At 33.8% G+C, this 21791-nt stretch overlaps 2 protein-coding genes across 2 annotated transcripts; one reads left to right on the forward strand and one right to left on the reverse strand.

The window, feature by feature from the left end:
* The first annotated feature begins 4497 nt into the window (after positions 1 to 4497).
* Positions 4498 to 12130, forward strand: LOC136975766 (BTB/POZ domain-containing protein 1-like). Its single transcript, XM_067270859.1, has 3 exons — positions 4498 to 4669; positions 9629 to 9870; positions 10059 to 12130. The coding sequence occupies exons 2-3, from the start codon at positions 9629 to 9631 to the stop codon at positions 11296 to 11298; spliced, it is 1482 nt and encodes a 493-aa protein (XP_067126960.1). The 5' UTR covers positions 4498 to 4669; the 3' UTR covers positions 11299 to 12130.
* A 4177-nt stretch (positions 12131 to 16307) lies between these two features.
* LOC136975810 (BTB/POZ domain-containing protein 3-like) lies at positions 16308 to 21791 on the reverse strand. Its single transcript, XM_067270955.1, has 3 exons — positions 21697 to 21791; positions 17827 to 18068; positions 16308 to 16977 (listed from the first exon to the last, which is right to left on the reverse strand). Exons 1-3 carry the CDS (start codon positions 21709 to 21711, stop codon positions 16308 to 16310), a joined length of 927 nt encoding a protein of 308 aa, XP_067127056.1. The 5' UTR covers positions 21712 to 21791.

Genomic DNA, 21791 nt, shown 5'->3' on the forward strand with positions numbered 1-21791 from the left:
TCACTATATACACGTGCAGTTATTAGTTTTTTTTGAACGGAAAATTTTAGAAAACAATACATCAGTCCGAACGGGTGTATGCTTATTTTATTAAATATAAATTCATCTTTAGTACTTAAATTACTGAAAAATTCCTTTTTCTAGCATCCTGTAGACTAAATTCTTGCCTACTGAACAAGAAATTACCAAAAATGAAATTATTGAACGAATGGAGTTTGCAATAATAGTAGTGTTTTAACTATATTGTTTTATTGCGTTACTATGACGATATTGATTCAAAAATATAAAATTCAGATGGAAAAATTCTTCAGAAACGCAAATATTTAACGGAATCGATCCAGTTATGAGAAGTAAATCGAGAATTCTGAAGTAAAACAATGCGTTTTAAACACGTCAGTGCGAAATTGATCTATTGTTTTAAAGCAGCCATTTTCGGGTATCGTTCATCTCCTGGCCAAGATTTGTGAAACGAACTGTGCTACGTTTTGTTTCCTTGACAAAGTATTCTTTCCCCAGCTCAGCTCGATTAATCGGGATTAAACAATATACCTTTAAATTTACATTCTTATAAAAATAAATTTTGGCTGTTTAATGTTTGTAACCATTGTTCTTCCAGGAAGCTCCACTCGGCTAGTTGATCTGGAAAATTGACATGCCAAAAAAAAAAGATTATCGTAAATTGTAAAACAGTTGCCATCCATTAAAGAAATGCGGAAAGAAAAATCAATTAGAAATACTTTCCGTCTGTAACACAGAAAGAATACAGAAAATCAAATTATAAAATACTTTAACTTCTGTTGTAACCAGAAATAAAAAAATCTAGCAAAGAGTTGCATAACTTTCTCGGCTGTTATGAGTTTTTATTTAGAAAAAATGACTTATAGTATTAAGCAAAATAAATAAAATGGTGTGTGGCACCATCTGTTATCAGATTTTTTTAATAAAAACTTTTTAATTTTTAATTAAAATGGAAAAAAGCTTAATTTTGAGGGTAGGGATGGGTTTTATGAAAAACTATAAATGTTAGTAACAAATAAAATCATTAAGTCCTACCCCTCTCGAGATATGACACACAACCCCTTCTATCTCCTCACTCCCTGGATATTTAACCACCAAAATTTAATGGCATCATGCTGTTCATGTACAAGCCACCATGGTTAGTAGGAATCGTAAACAAACGCACATAAAATGTATAAGACGATACATAATGGGCAAATGCGTTCAGCCCTCGACTTACAATGCCCAAAACTACTGCAATAAAAAGAAATCTAGTCTATATGTCAATATTTTCGAGTCCAAACAGTAGTAAAACCTTATACAATTGCAACTGATACACAATTCAAACAAATATTGTATCATATGACTAAATCTGATAGACGATGATAATGTTAATTTATTTGTTTTACTCGCAGTACATGATAACAAAACGTAAGTTTATCATTTCGGTGATTGGCTATTCTATCCAATATTCACTAGACAATTCACAATTACTTATAATATCCTTTATTTAAATCGAAATAAAGGATATTATAAGAAGTAAAGAATTGTCTTCTGTGTCAATTGTTGTGACAAATCTAGTGAAAATTTACTGAGTTAACTGCAGTTTGTGAGATGACCGATAATTACCCAACATTATCATTATCATCAACATATGGACATCCGCAGAAAATTTTCCAGGAGGAAAAACTTGGAGACAAATAATTACGTTTATCAATTTTTATCTAATTATTTAATTTTTGGGGTTTTTCTCACAAGTATATTGTAGAATACAAACTGTATTTCAATTTAAAGATTTTCTCCTGAATGATCGTCATGACTCATGCTAACAGGAAATGTATGATGTACAGGAGCAAAACAGTACTAATTTGAGGTGGAGAGCACGTATTTTAAATGAAATGAATTTTAAAAAATGTGATTCAAAATTGTAGCCCGGCATTGTGACAATGTTACGATAAATAATTGCTCGTTACTCGTCCAAAAGATACGGCAAAATTTGTGTAAATCGGAGAAGCACCGTACTGATTTTTTTCCACTTAAAACAGGTTTTTACAATACAATGGAGAGTAAAAATGACCAGCATTTATTTATTGTGACATGGTCACAATGCCGGGCTGCAATTTTTTTAATCATATTTTTAATTAATTTAATTTAGTAAAATACATCGGTTCCACTTCAAATTTGTAGTGTCTTGCCTCTGTTTATCTCTGTTTGCCTCTTTTCCTTTAACAATAGTCATATATTAACTGCTTTCAGGAGAAAAGTTTTGAGTTGAAATAACATGACTTTCGGTTTGCATTGGAAGTTCTTATATAGTTAATCGGGGCCTCCTGCCCATAGGGTTTCGATATTTGGCCTTATCTTTTGTCTAACTCCGTTCTCGAGATTAAGGAAAGACAGGCGAATGGACGCAGTGAGAAATGGTCTACAATTCTTTTCAAATTGCAGCCCAATAATCCGGAAACTGTATAAAATATTCTTATTAAAAAATAAGATGGAGGATAAATTACTCTATCCTTTACTTTATTGTCTTAATACTGCTCTAAATGCATATTAATGCATTTAGAGCAGTATTTAGACAATATCTTAACAACTTCCAATTATCTTTATCAATTATCAATTATTAATCAAATTATCAATTATCTCTAAATGCATTAATATGCATTTAGAGCAGTATTAAGATAATTGGAAGTTAAACTTACCTTTAACGAATCGTTAGATAAACTTCGTCAGTTGTTCTAACGATTCGTCAAAATATATATGTTGCAGTCAAAACCCGTTTTAGTCAGAACGCGTTTTAACTAGATGAAACTAGTTTATACTGGATGTCTTTGTTAAAACTAGTTTTAACTCAAATTCATTTTTGACTAGCAGTAAATTCTAGTTTTAACTGGACAAAACGGGTTTTAACAAAGACATTCAGTATAAACTAGTTAAAACGCATCCTGACTAAAAACTGGTTTTGACTAACATATAGAGTGATTCGGAGTAAGATGGTAAGCGGGGGAAGATGCCTACTTTTTGATATTTTCAAACGGTGACGTCAGATATTGTCATGTGTTTGTATGATGAATCGTTGGGCCAATATCGAGTGCGGAAAGCTGTAGTTTGCTATCGTTATCTCATTTTCTACATCCGAGAAGAATAAAAGCCAGATAAGAACGAAGTTTTTGTTGCGAAATGTTTCTAGAATCATTTTAAAACTAAAAGTTAAAATAGAATTTATTAAAAATTGCAGAATTAATGTGTGATGTAGTTAAGGTTCTAAAGTTTCCATTGTGAGCTACCGCCGATTCCGATCAGACATGCTAGAACACGTACAACGTAGGCATCTTACCCCGACAAATGGAAAAGATGCCACATTTTTCATGGGGTAACATGCCTATTTTTTGTTAATTGAATTCCAATATGCCTATTTTTAATAAATTTTTGTTTTCTCGTTTCATTGCAGGATATGCATAGAAATTATATAAGGACTTCTCAAAAAGGTTTTTGGACTGAAAAAAGCTTTCAGCTATCTATAGAGCACGTTAGAACGGGCGGAAACTTAACAATACTTATACTGCGCTGTTATACTTACTATGAAGTACTTTATACTACATATGCAATAAATTAAATTTGGTTAAGATATTCGAAAATTAATTTCATGCAATTACATTTAGTCTCTTACCCTAATGGCATTTGGCATCTCACCCGGATACTTGGGGTGAGATGCCTAAAATGCCAGGCAGTGAAAAAGTCGTCATTGCAAACACAATATACAGTTATTTTTCATATACTCCAAAGTGCTTAAGAATATGATATTTTCGTTAGAGGCCTCCAAAACCCAAATTATCGCTATAATTTCCTTTATAAGCATAATGTTAGGCATCTTCCCCCGAATCACTATACATAACTTTATTTATTTCCCCCAAACATATTTATGTAGCTAAAATTAGTTTTATCTAAAATCAAAACACGTACAGCAGTAAATTAACTAGACAAAACCCGTTTTATCTAGTTAAAACTAGAATTTACTGCTAGTCAAAACTGAATTTGAGTTAAAACTAGTTTTAACTAGACAAAACGCGTTCTAACTAAAAATGGGTTTTGACTGTAACATATACATAAATTAAAGTACGACATGTAAATTTTATTACTTTTCTGGGTTTTATACGTTTTAAAATGGTTCGAATAAAGTATATATATTATAAAATTTTGCATATAAAATTCCACTTACAGTAAAGAGAATCAACAATTATATATGTCAAATAAAACTATATTGATGTCTGGAGACAAAGATCAAGCTAAAATAAAATCAATATGCAGGCAATTATGCTGGGCAAAATGGAAATAAGCCAATGAGACGGATGGAATAAAAGAAACTGCTGACAGGATGGGATGGGAGACTTTTATCCACGATGTAATAGGAGTCAAATTCGACCGGACTACACTTAAACAAGAACAGTAACAATTAAAAAAGTTAAATAAATGTACGAGTTTTTCTATACTTAAATATATATTACGCAATTTCCGCTTTTATTTCGAAATCGAAGCTACTTTTTCGGAAGGTGGTGGTTATCTAGCCAATAGAAAATACTTTCGTTTTCGACGATTACGTATTCTTCCTTGTATATTTTTACAAGCAAATACTTCCTGATAGTTAGAAAGTTACAAGCTAACTGTATACGAGGTAATATTCTTATTCACTCCATTATTTAGATATTAGTATATTAACTCTTGTTTCATTCGGTATTTAATTAATCGAGAGTACGTGTTTAGTAATTAATTATATTTTTACATCAATTTATAAATAATATAATTAAGTAGAAAGTTATTTCGTAGGTAAGTAAGAAAGGAAAGTAATTTAAATAAAACACAACACTTGTCTGGGGTGCATCCTGGATTTTGAAATACGGGTGCTGCTCGAGACGGATTGGGGTACCTAGACGTGTTGTCTTTCGGAAAATGTCACCTTAAGATTAGACAAGTAAAATAATTCTAATTGAAGACAAGCAGTACGCGGTATTTTACTGTATATTTTTATTTTAAAGTAACAAAACTAATTGCTTTGGTATCGAGGGGGTGCTGCAGATCAGTGGCGTAACTAGGGGGTGCGGTAGGTGCGGTCCGCACCGGGCCCCTGGAAAGCGATAGGCCCATGGGGCCCGAAAATCACAAGAAAAAAGACCCGAAAAACTTTTTAGGGGGCCCACAAATCTGGTTCCGCATCGGGCCCGGAAAACCGTAGCTACGCCACTGCTGTAGATCGTACGTTAAGATCGCCTCTGTCCGACACTTGTGTATGTCAGTTTTAAAGTTTATAAACGAAACATCAAAATAAAATGATATTAAATTAAACATTTCCTTTTATGATTGTCCGAATTTCCTCTTTATTTATATTAAGTTTCATAATATCGGGTGATTTCATTCGGTATTTAATTAATCGAGAAAGTAGTTCATGTAGCATAGTCTAGAGTCTGAAGTATTTTGCCTGACCACGTCTTTTTATTGGTGATTGCACTTAAATTTAACATATAAATATCTGGTCTCGTCTTTCGTGTATCTAACTCCTTTCTCGAAGATGAAGGAAAGACAGACAGTGGGAATTTATAGATCTACATGTTTTTCACATTGCAGCCCAATTAAAAGTTATTAAAAATTAATTAGTTATTAATTTAGCCCAATTAGTTATTACAAAATAATAACTAATAAGCATTCTCTGCTGTAATTCCAGTTTTCACTGAATTGCATCTCTCTGCGTTTTCAAATACTTCTATACTAGTGTGAAGATTCAGATGGGTTAATTTGAGCTAATTAGCCCAATAATGTAATTATAATTCGAAGGGAAAACACAGTGGAAAAACCCGCCTCTCCACGGGGAACTTTCTGGTCGTTCACCGATTGATAAGATAACGAATCTATCCAACATTCCTCTGAATGGACAATTATTGCGATGTTTGGACTTATAAACTTAGTCAAAACAATTATGATAAAATTATGAGGAGAGACGAGCTCCGATAACGGATAGAAAATATCAATAATTCGTCGAAACATCTGACATAAAAGACAACGTTTTTCTCTCAGAGGTATTTTGTAGCCCATATGTAAACTCTCTCTCTTTAATTAAACGTAGATAGGATGGGAAAGCAGCTCGCGAGCGACGTACTCAGCTGTTTAGTCGTGTAGATTTAGTGGTGTATTTCGTGTTTAGTTTGTAGTCGAATATTTAGATATATATTAAACTTTTGTTATATTTGTTAAACCTGGCTGCCTGTCGTTACTCGAATAACGGACACCATATCGACTTACTCATTGCCCTTCCCCATCCTTCTATTAAGCCATCCAGTGACAACGTGAGCAGTTATCGTCAAACCGTTGCCGATTAAGCTGTCTCTAGAGAACCACCCCTATTAGCCCTCGGCTTCACACACTAGGAAACAAGGCGCGTGACAATGACTGTACACTACACTCGTGCTTTTTAGGATATCAAACATTTTTTAAGAGCTTGTTTCCGTAAAAGGGGTTGCGGCGACCTTTAGTTCATAAGACGAAAATTACTCACGTTGACCCCCTCTACCACCCATATCAATTTTTCGATCTAATTTCTTAACGGCCTGTATATAGATGTTTATGTGTTATAAGAGTGAAGTTTTCACCCATTACTATTTTCCCTTGTCCTATTTTATTAACACAGTAAAATTAAATTAGTTAACTAAGAAATATAAAGTCATTTTTTAGTCATTAAGATAACAATCCAGCGAATAAGTCACAAGGATTAATGATAAAGTTTGGTGGTTAAAAGGTCGAGGGGTGGGAAGATGGGAGTGACTTGTCATATCTCGAGTGAAATTAGACTACTTAATGAAGATTTTACTGGTTATTAGCAGTGGTGATATTCGAAATAGTTAACAAAGGGTTCGCTAACAGAAAATTTTTCCCTGACAATCACCGACAAACGAAATGGAAGTTTTGGTTAGAAATAAATACAATACCTTTTCTTGCGATATCAAAGAAATTTTTCACCCCGGATGGCACTACTCATAGTAGACAGATGTCATCATCTCTCGTAATACAATATCCTTTATATATCGCTGTCCATAGCCCGACACGTCTTCCACAGCCATCTTGTATTATCTCACGCGCGTGAGATTGTGGGATCTCTTTTATGACTGGATCTAGTTTCAAGAACTCTCTTGAATCGATCGCGATTAAACCTCGTTTCGGTCGAGATTGAAACGGTAGAGAGAGATCGCACCAAGACATAGTCACAATCTAGATTGAAATGCTCGGTGCGAACGGGGTATAAGGCTCTAGTTTAGTAGTATTACGAAGTATAATACGTATATTTTAATATATTAAAAAAGAAAACAAAAACAAAACTACTGAGAAATGTTCCGTGTGTTTAACAAGGTTCGGGAAACTGAAAATTTTACCAACGGGTTCGGCCGAACCTGTGCGAACCCGCTGAATATCACCACTGGTTATTAGCATTTAAAATTATTTTATAAAACTCGTTATACATTGCTAACTGATTACTTAGATACAAATAAATTTATGTTAATTACTTCTTTTTCATAATTCTATACTCTTATAAACTGAAATACTTAATGACATGTTTTCTTTCTTTTATATTTTTCTAAAGTCTCTGGCTGTACTGTCCAACAGTAATTCGCTAACAAGTTCTCGTTTCGCCTCCCTCTATACCGCTTTTCCATTTGAGAAAGAGTCTGGTGAAATTTTTCTCCATGTTTATCAAAAGCAGCTTCTAGACTGACCGGAAAAAATCTAAATGGGAATGCAGGAAATGTACTGTACCTTAAGTGACATATTACAACCCAGTGTTTGGTAGGACGTTATCAAGTTCACGATTCCCTCATAGTTGTTAGATCGTACATTTCCAAAGAAATTCTTGCTCACGTTTTTGAATGCGTCCCACGCTGCCTTTTCGCTGGGTTAAGTTTTTCCTTAAAACTAGAATCCTTCAAAAAGTGTCTTACTTGACCAACAAAAATTCTCTTTTTTACTTTCGCATCGCTGAGATGAAAAAACTTTTGCTTTAGGTAAGCAAAGCCTTCTTCTCTGTTCATACCTTTCACAAATTTTTTCATCAAATCAAGCTTGATATGAAGAGGAGGTAAGAGGATTTTGGTTTTCTCCACTAGAGCAGGAAAAACAATATTCTTCTGACCTTGTACGTTTGATGCGCGATCGGGCCACTTTTTTAACCAAATAATGAGTGGTTCTTGTTCGACTGTCACATATAAAACAGCAGAATTTAGTGTATTCTCCTTAAAGATCTGAAAGCATTGCAACAACTTTGAAGTCAGCATGCACATTCCACTTATGCTCATTGTGTTTTATCTTGTCCAGCATTACCTTCGTGTTGTCGTAAGTTTCTTTCATGTGAACAGCATGAGCGTTCAAAACGGACGGATGTTTGTTGGCATTGTGGAGCAAAACTCTTTTAAAGCTGAACTTTGACGAGTCAATAAAAAGTTTCCACTCCGCAGGATTCTATGGCAGCTGAAGCTCCTCCAACAAATGAGGTATATCATCACAAAAGAAGAAATTGTTCCCCATTGAAAAGATTAACATTTCCTGATTTCTTTTTTCTGTAACGGGACACCTTAGATTCTTTTTCCAAAAGTTTCTATCGATGGAGACATGATGCAAGTAGTTGAGCCTTTCTTTTTACAAAGATCCAAATCACGAATCAGATCATTCAACTGAGACTGACTGATGAGTTGTGGCTCTCTGTGGGATTCCATGATAGGTTCTAATCACAACTTGATTGTCGTTTTGATGAGGCGTGTTCAGGATCGGATTCCTCTTCTGAATTTTTCGTGAAATTCAAAGATGGAACCGACACTGCACATTATGGAACAGTGGTCGAAGCGCAGATGACAGTTGGGATATTGTGTCTTGCCTTTTCCTGTAAAGCCCTTGATGTCAGTCATGGAAAAGTGACAATCATCGATGTGATTCTAAATTCCCTCTAGACCATAAGGACAGCATAAGACATTGATTTGTGTGTGCCCTTCAACCAACCAGTCAGTATCCACGTGCATGAATTGCAGCATATTTTAGGAGTCCAGGTTTTGCCTTGATCTTCCACCTTACAGCCGAAATAACGATGGCACGCTTTTTTTACTGATTTTCGTTGCGATTTCAAATTCGATTCTCCACAAATGTAGCAGAAACAGTCTGATTGGTTTGTACATGAGTGACATGTTGAATCTGAGAGTGTGTCTGAGTCCAAGATCGAGTTCCTTGGATTTCTGCAAGATCTTATATAGTTGACAGCCCCTCACACCTGACAGGTGAGTGAATGGGACTTGGCACTTGACCCAGGATGGTCCTTTTAACAAATTAATTTTTATTCTATTGAATAGAGACATACCTATCTTCAGGTACTTCGTTTATACGGCACTTATAAACGAAGGGGCCCTATAAATGTTCATCGGGCAGAAACAGCTGGAAAAACTACAATTGTGTTGTATTTAAAACGTATTTTTTATTTACGCAGCCTTCGATTTCTATTGACAGTTTGAAAAATTGCTCTTTTCCTAAAATACTTTGCCAGCCTTATTTTAAAAATGAATAATATATTTACCTAAAATGATTTTATTAAGGATTTTCTTTTATTTAGATGGCTCACCAATCGAATTGCAACGATTTACATAAGAAAGTTGCAAGTCTTCTATACACTAGGGACATGTCTGATGTCACAATAACTGTAGGAGAGAAAAAAACACCGTTTCAGACTCACAAGCTTCTTTTGTCTCTGTTCAGCGAAAAATTCAAAAGCATGTTTATGGGTCCTTCGGCCACGACGTCAAAAGAAATTCATTTAACTAATGTAAATGTCAAGGCTTTTGGTATATTTTTCAAGTAAGCACTTTACTTGGTTTTAGTATAACAATTATATAATTTTAAAAGAAAAATTTCGTGCAAAACGTTCTTTATTTTATTTGGATGAGATATAGGCTATATGATTGTATCGTTATTATATTATTAATGATATTTTATAATTAGAAAAATGTAAAACATTAAAAACCATTATTTTTATTTATTCCCAGCTACGTGTATACCGGAGATTTGGCAATAAATTCTCCAGAAGAAGCTCTTTCAGTTTTAATGTTTGCACATGAATATGGAGCGATCGAAATGAAGGATAAATGTGTAAAAATTTTAGCAGAGTCTGTTCCTCCTGATATTATTGCTGAATTGTATGAAGCTTCACAATCGTTGACACCAGAATCACGTCAGGAATCTTCAGTTAATCAATATGAATCTTCAAATACTTCCTACAGAGATGGTGATACCTTTAAGGAATATTCTGAAAGTCCTACCATTGATACCTTTAAGGAATGTTCTGAAAGTTCTAAACAAGTAGAGGAAACATCCACTGAAGTTCTGACACAATCTCTTCCTACAAAACTAAACGTGGACCATTCAAATTGTTATATTATTAGAACGGCTGGAAAAATGAACAACTTGGAAGAACGTTTAACTCATTCCTTCGATTTCGGCGCAGACTCTCAGCCAATTGAAAAGAATAAATTTCAGAATATTTCAATAAAGAATCGACGTCCTAAATATTATTTTGATGCCTCGAAATTCCTTGAGGAAAATTGCTGCGAAAGCAAAAGTAAAGAAAACGTTTTGGATTTCTTTTCAGAAACAAATTTCAAGTCAGAAGCAGATTTAAATGCAGCGCTGAAGAAATGGGGATTTTCAATGTTGCAATTACACAAACCGACAAAATTACTTCAGAAAGTTGAAGAAATGCTCCTCCAAAGCGAAATGAATAAACTAACAAAGTTAGACGAATTCGTAGATTTTAATACAGAACAAATTATAAAACAGTCTTTCTTAAAATTGTCTTCGAAGTGTTCAAAAACTTGGATTTCTTCTCTGAATTTTCCACGTGTTATAGAACGTTTTTATTCCAGTGAATTCGATCTTTATGTATGTGGAGTTACACTCAATTTAAAATATTATTCTGTCGATTACAGGAAGGGAAATTTGATAGCTAAATTAGAAATTAGTAATTTAACTAAAAATATTCATGCCAATAACACTATATCGTTATGTTTAGATGAGAGTGATAGAGCACTATCATTGAAATTATTATCTCCTATTTTCGTAGGTAAAGATGAAGTTTGTGAGATCGTTATGAGTAGCGAATCGAAACTTACAGAAGTAGAATTTGTCTATTGTGGTGAAATGTGTTGTCTTGATCATAGATTAAATCGATTGAAAGTCGGAACTGAACGTGCTGGACATTTTAACTCCATTATTGCCTTTCTCGCATAGTGTTTAGTAATATTTTAGCGTTAGTATGGTGTTTCTTCTTAAATGGAAGGGGTAGGCACTTGCTTATCGGAGTCTTTTTTGCCAGGTAATTCAAATTTCGCGCGTTAAATACGGGGTAAAATGACAGTACATCAAGCAACACTTTGTAGGAATTGAAAACGAAAGGGTGTTCGAGAGATTTGGCCTTTACCGTGCCACGTTGAATGTGAAATAAGAGAGATGACACGTTCTCTAACAGTTACATTTATTGTAAGACACACGTTTTCAGAGAGAAAAGTTCAGAAGATGTACACCAAAATAAATATGGAACTCGAAAGCTCCCTTGAGCTTTACAATCCTTAACAGTTAGAACGAAAATTTTCCAACTATTTAAAACTTTTCAAATCTACATTTGTTTGGTTTAATTTGTATCGATGTTTATTGTCCGTTCACCCTAATTAGCCATGAAAAATGGTCTTGAACACTGGCTTAACCACGAAATGACGATGACCGAGTAGAAAAATGCATAAAATCGTAATACTGTATACTAATAAGCTATTTTAAGAACGGCTGTCATTTTATCCATATACCATATATCTATATTTTTGCATAGTCTGTAAAAAAATACCCATTTTGTAAGCTTTATCAGTAATAACCATGTTATGTTGTTCCATACATTGTAGAGATTTGTAATCTTTTTGAAAAAAAGATAAGTTAATCTAGGAACCTGCAAAATAAATACAAAAAGTACAGTTTCACTGTACGATAAAGTAAAACAATACAGGGTAGGACAGTACAAAAGTACTGTACATATACAATTGTGTAAGATAAATAATAATAACACATCAACCACGATCAAATTACAGCTTTAGAGCTTGTATGGTATACAAATGATCTAGTTTTTTAATATATGTATAACATTAATTATTGATTAATATTAGTATTTAGTGTAAGCAATAAATACAATGCTATTCGCTATTTTATACACTAATTTGTAATTAAATATATTATTATATAATTAATATGATTAAATCAACTGCAATTTAGCTGCCATTTCTTTTTACAATGATAAGAATCGCAAAACGAATTTACTTTTCATATTAAAACATTTAATTGTTTCAAATCTTTAATATTTAGATAATGTTTTTAATATAAATTTACGCTGTAATACTAAGTATGCTTTTTTCTAGTTTTTTATTTTCTCTGTGCTTACATTTTTTCTTGTATGTATTAAAACAAAATGTATTGTAATAAAGCTTTTTAACTTAAAATTTATGTTTAATTCATTTTGTAAAAATATTAAAGGTCGAGGATGGGAAGATCAGTGGCGTAGCGTGGGTGTCAGCCGCCCGGGGCGGAGGAAAATTTCGCCGCCCCCTTATTTAGGTATTTTTACAAGATATTAATATTTATTGTGAAATTTTGCCGCCCCCTATAAGTGCCGCCCGGGGCGGGCCGCCCCTACCGCCTCCACTACGCTACGCCACTGAGGGAGATAGAAGGAAGTCGTGTGTCATACGTCGAGTGGAGTCGGACACTTAATGAAGATTTTACTCCTTATTTGCATTCAATATGTATATATTTTAAATAAAACTCATCTCTACCATCAAAATTAAGCTTTTTCCCCCATTTTATAATAATTAATAATATGAAAAGTTTCTTAATAGAATCTCATAACAGATGGCACAACACAAAATTTTCCAAGTTTGGCCTGAGAAGTTACGCTAGCTTTTTTACAGGCTCTTCTCCTCTTACACATGAATATTGTTTATTAGATTCTCTGGCATCGTTTAAAAAACTACATAATAATTTTTTGTATTTAGTCTTCAATTTTTTTTTTCTTAATCAATGTATTAAATACATACTGTAAATTCTATAAATCTTGATTTTCTTTCAACGTACTCTCTATGTTAATATACTATTGTCTATCGACGGTGTATTAATATAATGCGGTGTATTGTCTATAATGTTTGTAAATTTTGTTACCTTTTTGATTTCGATTTTCTATTTATTTAATCTGTATTCCCTCAATCTAACTTCCTATATCCGTAACATTAATTGTCAAGGGACAAAGTTCTAATAATCAAAGTTTGATAAATTAGCTTAGAAAATTTTTACTATTAATAACTATGGAATGAACACTGTAATACTTAGCAGAAGTTTGCTTTATTTTATTTAATTAGAACACGATTTGTGCCAATAATTTTCTAATGCTTTTAACAAAGAAATTTCAATACATTTTTATTATTTATAAATCATAAACAAACTGCTCCAAACTCATTGTGTACAACCTCAATGCGTGACTGTGACGTCGCTTTAAAACAGTTATTTTAATAGCGAATGCCACAGATTAATCGTCGATCCACGTTTCCTTTTATCACCGGTTATTTAGTTGACTAGTCAAAGGTATGTAAAAATAAGATTTTATGAAAATGCTTATCAACTGTAATCGAAACAGTATCTGGTTTTTGTTTTTTCGTGAATGGTCCATAAATGGACAAAATCACCAATCACTACTGGTGGGTTTCTTCGCTGATGTAACACCTAAATAAGGTTAGTTTATCATAGAAAGTCCTCTCGGGTGGCACCCCATCTTGACAAATTGTCTTTGTCAACACAAGGAGGACAATTTGTACGAACATTCGCAAAGTACAAACAATTTGCAAATAAAAAATGTGATATCGATCTCTGATCTCATCAGATTCGTGTCCGATCTCTTTGTCTCTGGAGAGATATGGATGAAAGAAAATTTGGTTAATGTTACCTATGGTTCCAAAATTGCGGCTCGTCTCTGATTCAAGGACACAGAAGAAAGAAAACAGCGGGGAGGCACGTTCTAACCTAACCTAACCTATTCTAATAAATAACCATAATTATTACCAACCAAATTATTTTTATTTTTTTATTTTTTAACTCTTTCCGCCCTGTGGGCACTAAGAGGGCCTCTTACAGAAGGCCCATTATGGGTTCGGCCAGGCCCACAATAGGGCGATAGGGCGACCGGGTGGTGAGGGACGGGGCCCGACATATCCGAACGGACCACTCCCCGAAAAATTCCTAGGGATTATTCGACCCATTCGGATTCAATCCCGGGTCCCCCAGAGCGGTAAGCTGCCACCTTGACCGCTCGGGTATCCGGCCACTTCTTTTGTTTGTTTTTAACTTTTACTCTATTGCATCAGGTTTATGAAATGTAAAGAACTTTTCAATTGAAATGAATGGATTTTTTGAAAAATTAAAGTGTTAGCGATAAAAACAATTTCTCAACTGAATTCTGATAGGGAATTTGATGATAATGAAGCTGTGCCGGCCCAGGATAAAATCATTGGAAGCGTTATACGATATTTAGGAGTGTAGATCCACGAGCTAAACTGCGTGAGGTATAATCTGGCTGCTTTACGCGTTTCAAATATGTTCGTCGTGGAAGTTGTCCCGTATTCGACAATACAGCGCTTCCATTGGGAATACTGTATGCATATACGAATTTATATTCGAACTAGCAGGTAGGCCCGGCGTTGCTCGGGCAAAAGTAACGATAGCGAAGATTGAGATTATTACGTTATAGTCACAAAAGAAAAAAGAGTAATTTCATCAACGAACTAAGTATTTCTAAAAAAAGGTCGAATTTGAAAATCGAATGTTCTAATATTGTTCGATCTTCACGACGTGTTCTGATTACATCGTTCGATTTTCGTCGAATGTTCTAAAGAAGAAAAGTCGAGAAAAACCGAACTAATCTGTTTAAATTTGAAAATCGAATGTGTTCTAACATATTACCCTTTTTCTTTTTTCTTTTTTTTCCAGAGCCCGTAAATCTTGCACGTCGCTTTCTCTTGTTCTCCATTGTTACTTAACACTTCCATTGTGACTTAACACTTTGGTACTTAAATTTGGTACCCTAACTGTGTACCAAATTTCAACTTTCAACTCCTAACCGTTTTAGCGAAAATTAAGATTATTACGTTATAGTCAATCTTACTCATTTTCACAGAATGCAAGAATTAGGTCCCCCTGTACCCAGACTAATTACAGGATTTTTAAATGGGTCTAAAAATATGTTCGATTTTTTGCAAAAACGAAAAAACTGCATCTGCGTCTTGCACGTCGCTTTCTCTTAACAATTCCATTGTTACGTAACACTTCTATTGTTGACACTTCCATTGTTGGCATTTCCATTGTTACTTAACACTTCCATTGTTACTTGACACTTCCATTGTTACTTGACACTTTCCATTGTTGATGGAAGTGTTAAGCCTTAATCTTGTCCCTCTCCCCTGTGGGGAGGAATTTCGAAAAATCCCTTGTTAGTGTGCGTTCTCGTGACTTACCCTAACTGTGTACCAAATGTCAACTTTCAACTCCTAACCGTTTGGGCTCTACACTGATTATTATTACTACTATTATTATCAACGCGTCTCGATTATATGTATAGATAGATATACAATAGCAATCTTGGCATTTTTTTCACATGTAGCAGAGAAATTAGTAATAAGATACATAATGCAGTTGTAATAAAATATTAATTTTAATTAATTCAAAGTACGTTTAAAATATGAAAATAATCGCACAATATATATTTATATTTTTGAAAAAAAAACAAGAGAAGTGGGGCATACATACTTCCATGGACGGCACGCTACTGTTGGATTAACATTTTGATTAACATATGTCGATATATGAACATTACTAACAGCATAGAATTATCTTTCTTGGCTTTCACGATTGATCATCTATATCAGTGATTACCTAAGTATTTCGATCCCCTTTCTTTCATAAAGTTATACCCAACCGTACGCCAACGCCCAGTAACCCATTGTGTGAGAAAGGCTTAGAAATCTTCTTAAGAAAACTTTTCTATGAACCTCACAGTTTGTCCTTACCGTGCATTGTTCCCAACATCTGGAAACCATTAAACACAATGTTTTTTCTTACCCGTTTAACAGAGGAAAGTGAAAGACTATCAGTGACCACAACTTTTCACTATGATCACCGTTGCCTCCAGCGCTCCTGCTTCTTTTCGTCTTCTATATTTAGAAATAATAGCGGCTCCTACCGTGTAAATACCCCATGTTTGTATTACGATGAAGTATCGGTGGAGCTGGATTGGTGCTAAATGTAGCAATTATCTTTCGTGGCTTTCTCCATTGATCATGTATGTTGTTACTTTCATAATTCTTTTTGGTAGCAATTTCTCTAAATATGTCGATCTGTTCGTCCTTAGTAAGGATGCCATCTTGGCACGGAGATTCTGCAAACTCTGCAGAGGTCATGCTTAAAAATCTGATCTGACCCAACAAAGGCTCTAATTGTTTTCGAAGATCCTCAGGAGATTGATCTTGGAAGCTTTCTTTACCCCACTTTATGACGGCGTCATACATATCTATTTCCGATTTCAACGCTAAACAATCTTCGGATACAATCTTCAAAATAGTTTCATATTTCACATTTTTAATGTTATCTTGCTTAATAATTTCTGACGCGTTTTCAGTTATATAATTCCAACATTTCGTTGTTAATTCATTTTGTTGAAGTAAGGCTGCTGTTTCGTATATTTCGAGAACAGTATTTAACGATATATTATTTGTAAGATATGACGAACATTGCTTCTTCATACGCGTTACCATGTATTTTTCAGCAAAATGTAACGAACGAATGGCTTCATCTACTGAATGTAATTTCACTTCATCTGTATATATATAACTGAAAAGTAATAATTTACTTTAATAGATTCGTTATACATTAGAAATTGAATGTTGAAAGATTTTTATTTCTAGTAAAGTTTTAACACTGATTAAAGTTTATTTAGTTTAATTTTACCATTTCTCTTTGAGAACTATGTTAAAATCCTCGAATTATTTAACACATGATCTATTTTTATGCTTCGCTGCAATACTTTAAAAATGAAATGATTTTATAAGTAATAGAAATAAACAAATTTATCAAGACTGGATTTGTCGATATAATACAATTTGATAAAATATTTGAACTGATCAGATGATATAATACACACTGAAAATATTTCTGCTGTTTCCTATTTCGCTGTTTAGCACTGTTTACCACAATGCTAAAAGGCGAAAAATAAGGTTTCCATTCGATCGTCTTAGGTACAGACCGCTCTTGTACTAGTCGCCTTATTTTATAAACTCAAAATACTTTATGTCAAAATAATACGGACTATTTATTACCAATATTTTTAATTTGGTGTTTTTGTGAAAAAAGCAACACATTTCTTATTTAATGCTAATTAGTTTGATATTATCTAACTTATAATCGGGATATCTTTTGTGTTCTAAGTGTTAAAACTGTAAGCTAATGCCATAAAACAGCCAAAATACAGCCAAGAAGCACTGACAATAATGAAAATGTGTTAAAGATTTTAAATTTCAAAAAACAACTTTGAGAAAAAGTATTAAATAAACAATAAAAAAAGCATCTAAGAAACTTTAATTTTAATATGTATAATAATAATAATTTGATAGCTTATTTATAACAATGAAATGGCATTTCTATAATTAATAAAATACTTCGTAAAAGCTTAGTATAACTTACTTTATGAAAACACAAAATGCTTTAACATCATCATCAGGCAAGGCAACATGTTTTCTCTTCTCTGCCATAGAACCATAGAACATTGCATGAAACACCTCACTGTATATAGAGAGAAGCAGAGAGTGGGTCGGAAAATTTTTTTTTTCTTGGCCAACAATTAAAGTGACGTCAGACATTTGTCTAGATGTCATAAGATGTGACAATCTTTCTTTTATGTTCAAATCATCTGATTGCCAGGACATCTAAAATAAAAAAATAGTACAGGTATTTAGGATAATTGAATGTTGTAGGATTTTCGTCAAATAGTTTAATAGTCAAATAGTTAGTCGTATTTTCTTTGGTTTGCTTTATCCTAGCTAGTTTTTTTTTTTGTAATTAGTTAGTTTATTAGGTGTTTAGCTTTTTTCGTTAATAGCGATGTTGAGTCTTCCTGCAAACCTAGAAGCGCGCTGTAGTTCCAACGTGGAGTTTGGAATGTCAACGTAATCATGCTTGACGTTCCAAACGCCATTGTCATACTTCTAGGCTTACAGGATAGTGGCTCTGAATGCCTGAAATTCACGTTTTCGCGTTGATAACTTCGGCCGCAACCTCGCTAGTTTCATCGCCCCGTGTTCTTTCGTTTGCGAGTTATTCGTGTTTTTCTGGTGATACTGCAATCAGTATTTTTGTGATTTTCTGTTTTTCCTGTGTTTTTCGTATCAGTTAGGTAATTTTTAGGATAGTTTTGTTAGTTTAAGAGTTTTTCCTAGACGGCGTGTCTATCTGCGTTGGTCGCCGCGAGGGCTAAGGCCCGGTCGCGGATGTTTCCTCTGTCCGCAATAAATTCAGGGAGCTTCTGGACGTTGTTTTGACTAACTGTTCAGAAGATGGCAGCACTGCGATCCGCAAGTGTCAAACAATAACATAATTTATATAAAATACTAACCCTTTTCTATCCGACTTCGAAAGAGCTAAGAACTGAGATGGACACCGTGGAATTCCACGGTGTCCATCTCAGTTCTTAGCTCTTTCGAAGTCGGATAGAAAAGAGTTAATTTTAGAAACTCGTTTATTTTTAAAGAATTTTTACAATTTTTTAAAGATTATTGTTTTTTAAATATACAATAACCGATCCCATTGCTTGATATTTGTTTAAAATACTAACCAATTATATTTTTTACAATTATACCTGTAGTATATTCTTATAAAATACAATATACACAAAAGTGTATCGAATCTCTACTTATACATATAAAAAAACGACGTGTGATTAATAAGCATTTAATGAGAAAAATTTGTCGCTAATGTGATATCTAGGATTTTAAGGATATTTTACTCCATTTTTAATAAATGTTTTTCATAACATCTGTCGCGATCGTTAGAAAAACGTAGCAGAAGATATAGACTACCTCTGTGTCAACAAATGGATGAGAATTTTAACAATCAGTTGAAAAATAATAACATCAGATTGTAAAAGGAGGGAAAGTAAGCAACACCATTGTTTCAACGAGTGTCAACGTCAGCGAAATCAATCGTCGTTTCCAAACAACTGCCGATCACATGATCAGTTTCCCAGGCTAAATCAATAAAAGGACAAGACGCTAGAGTTCCCGCTGTTTGTCCTAAGGAAGTTCCATAGAAGCTATGTTAGTCTTAAAGGAAGGGCGTTTGTCCCATAGAAGCGGCAAGAAGACTCGCCTGAGCTACACATTTACTATATGACCAAGGGATGCAACGAGGAGAACACTTGTCAGCACGACAACGCCATAATACGCCTATGTCGCCAGTGATCAGCATTTACTCTCTGAAGTATTTTAACAGAAACTTCTAAACTCTTTCTCCGCGTCGAGAATAGGTCCGTAGATTAGTAAAGCACACGTATCGCGAGCTGCATAAGGAACCTTTGTCGCCCCACTTTATATGACTGTATTTAACTGCATTTAATCGCCTATTGTATAATTATTATGTATATATTAGATTTAGAGTTTTCTTTGAGTGACGCCGGCAGACAGCCACATCTATAACAAGCAGCATGCTTGTTATAGATGTAACTGTCTGCCGGTCTCACTCAAAAAAGGGACAACGTATCGACTTACTCTTTCCCACTCGATAGTTTAACGAGCCCTCCTACTTATTATTTGATGAGATCCGCGAACTAGGATGTGTATAATTACTAGTGATGTAACGAATATTCGGTTAATATCCGGTATTCGGCCTATTCGGCCTATTTTTCGCTATTCGGCCTATTTTTCGCTATTCGGCCGAATACCGAATATTTAAATCACTATTTGGCCGAATACCGAATATTTAATCATTATTCCGCCGAATACCGAATATTTAATCATTATTCCGCCGAATACCGAATACTTAAAAACAGGAGTAAGAAATTACAAAAACACAGTAAATTAATCATTTTGGTAACTTTTATTAATGCTGAACATTAAATTATAATTATTAAAATTAATAAGAAATAGCATCTAACTCTAGTATTAAATTATTTCGTAATTAAATATTATTATAGCGTTTATCTAGCCCGATATCTTATGGAATTGATGGCATGTAGGTTAGAATGTATCGGGCATTAATGTTATATTCGTATTCGCGTATATTTTTATATTTTTTAAGATATTTTAAAATGATTTACGAAACGTTTCATTGAAACTTATCGTATTTAATGAAAGAATTATTTATCTATTTCTAGAAGATGAGTAACTAATATATAATTTATTTTATATATAAAGCAAAGAATGAGCATTTCTCATTATATACAAAAGATAACATTTGAAAATCATGTTAAATTCTCATCATGTTCAATTTTTCATGTTAAATTTTAAAAATATTGACAAAAGCAATGGCAACAAAATATCACAAAACTTCACAAATAGAAACCCTCAATAATATATTTGAACTGTTCCACAACTGGGGAAAAACTAGACCATATGTCCCCACTAAAGTATATCCTTAGGGTACTATTCAGTATACAAATACGTAGTAAAAACAAAATTTTAGTGCTTAATTAAAAAGTTAAAAAGATCGATTGCAAATAAAATAACTTAAAAGTTATAACTTACATTTAAATACCAACAACTGTCGAATCATATCGGGCTATTTACGGCTATTACATAAATTACAAACCAGTTTGGGACTAGAGGTAGATGTTAGGCTTCATCTCATATTAACTTTAATAATTATAATTTAATTAATTAATTAAAATAATTTAGAGCTACTGGAAGAAAAAATCGTAGTGACAGCGGGCCAATAGAGAGCAGGGTGCGCGATAATGCGGTTTGCGCGCCAATTTTCGTACGTGCATTAATCAAGCCGAATAGTTTGGCCGAATATTCGGCCATTCGGCCACGCTCCTGGCCGAATATTTGGTATTCGGCCACGCTCCTAGCCGAATATTCGGTATTCGGCTGAGGCCGAATATACTATTCGTTACATCACTAATAATTACCCTAACTGGTGTTAGTTCCTGATTGGAAGCCGCTATCGTTCGTGTAAGTGGTATCTAGGGGATTCCCCTGTGCCCTCGGCTTCTCACACTAACATTTTAAAATAAATCTGATACTGTAAGACCCCGCTTAACGCGGGAGATGCGTTCCTAGATGACAAAGCGCTAAACGAAACAGCTTTAAACGAGGTCAATTTAATATAGAGTAAATAGGGATAGAGGAACACGCGACCAAAAATGGACAAAAAGGACAAAATCAGAAGAACGATGAAGTGTCCAAATTTCACGAGACTTTAAATTTTCTATGTATCATACAATTACTGTAATTGATTGTTAGCATTAGGCCTATAGAAATATTTTGACTATAAAATAAATCTGTCTTCAATATTTTATGTTAGTATGTTATAATGTTTCTAAAGCATTAAATTACTTACCTCCAAATTTTGCATTATTGATATAATGTCTCACTTTCTATGTAGAGTGGATGTAGAACGAAGCAGAGTAAACCTGTGTTATATACGCTTTCAAG

Source organism: Centruroides vittatus, unplaced genomic scaffold, assembly GCF_030686945.1.
Source record: "Centruroides vittatus isolate TY-2023 unplaced genomic scaffold, ASM3068694v2 contig_388, whole genome shotgun sequence".
In the NCBI taxonomy this organism is placed as follows: domain Eukaryota; kingdom Metazoa; phylum Arthropoda; class Arachnida; order Scorpiones; family Buthidae; genus Centruroides; species Centruroides vittatus.

What these genes read in the sequence shown, in the direction of transcription:
- LOC136975766 (XM_067270859.1), top strand. Translation starts at nt 9,629, where the DNA reads ATGGCTCACCAATCGAATTGCAACGATTTACATAAGAAAGTTGCAAGT. An exon ending in GCTTTTGGTATATTTTTCAA is followed by an intron (nt 9,871 to 10,058) that starts GTAAGCACTTTA and finishes ATTTATTCCCAG; the next exon opens with CTACGTGTATACCGGAGATT.
- LOC136975810 (XM_067270955.1), bottom strand. An exon ending in GCATTTTGTGTTTTCATAAA is followed by an intron (nt 16,978 to 17,826) that starts GTAAGTTATACT and finishes ATTACTTTTCAG; the next exon opens with TTATATATATACAGATGAAG.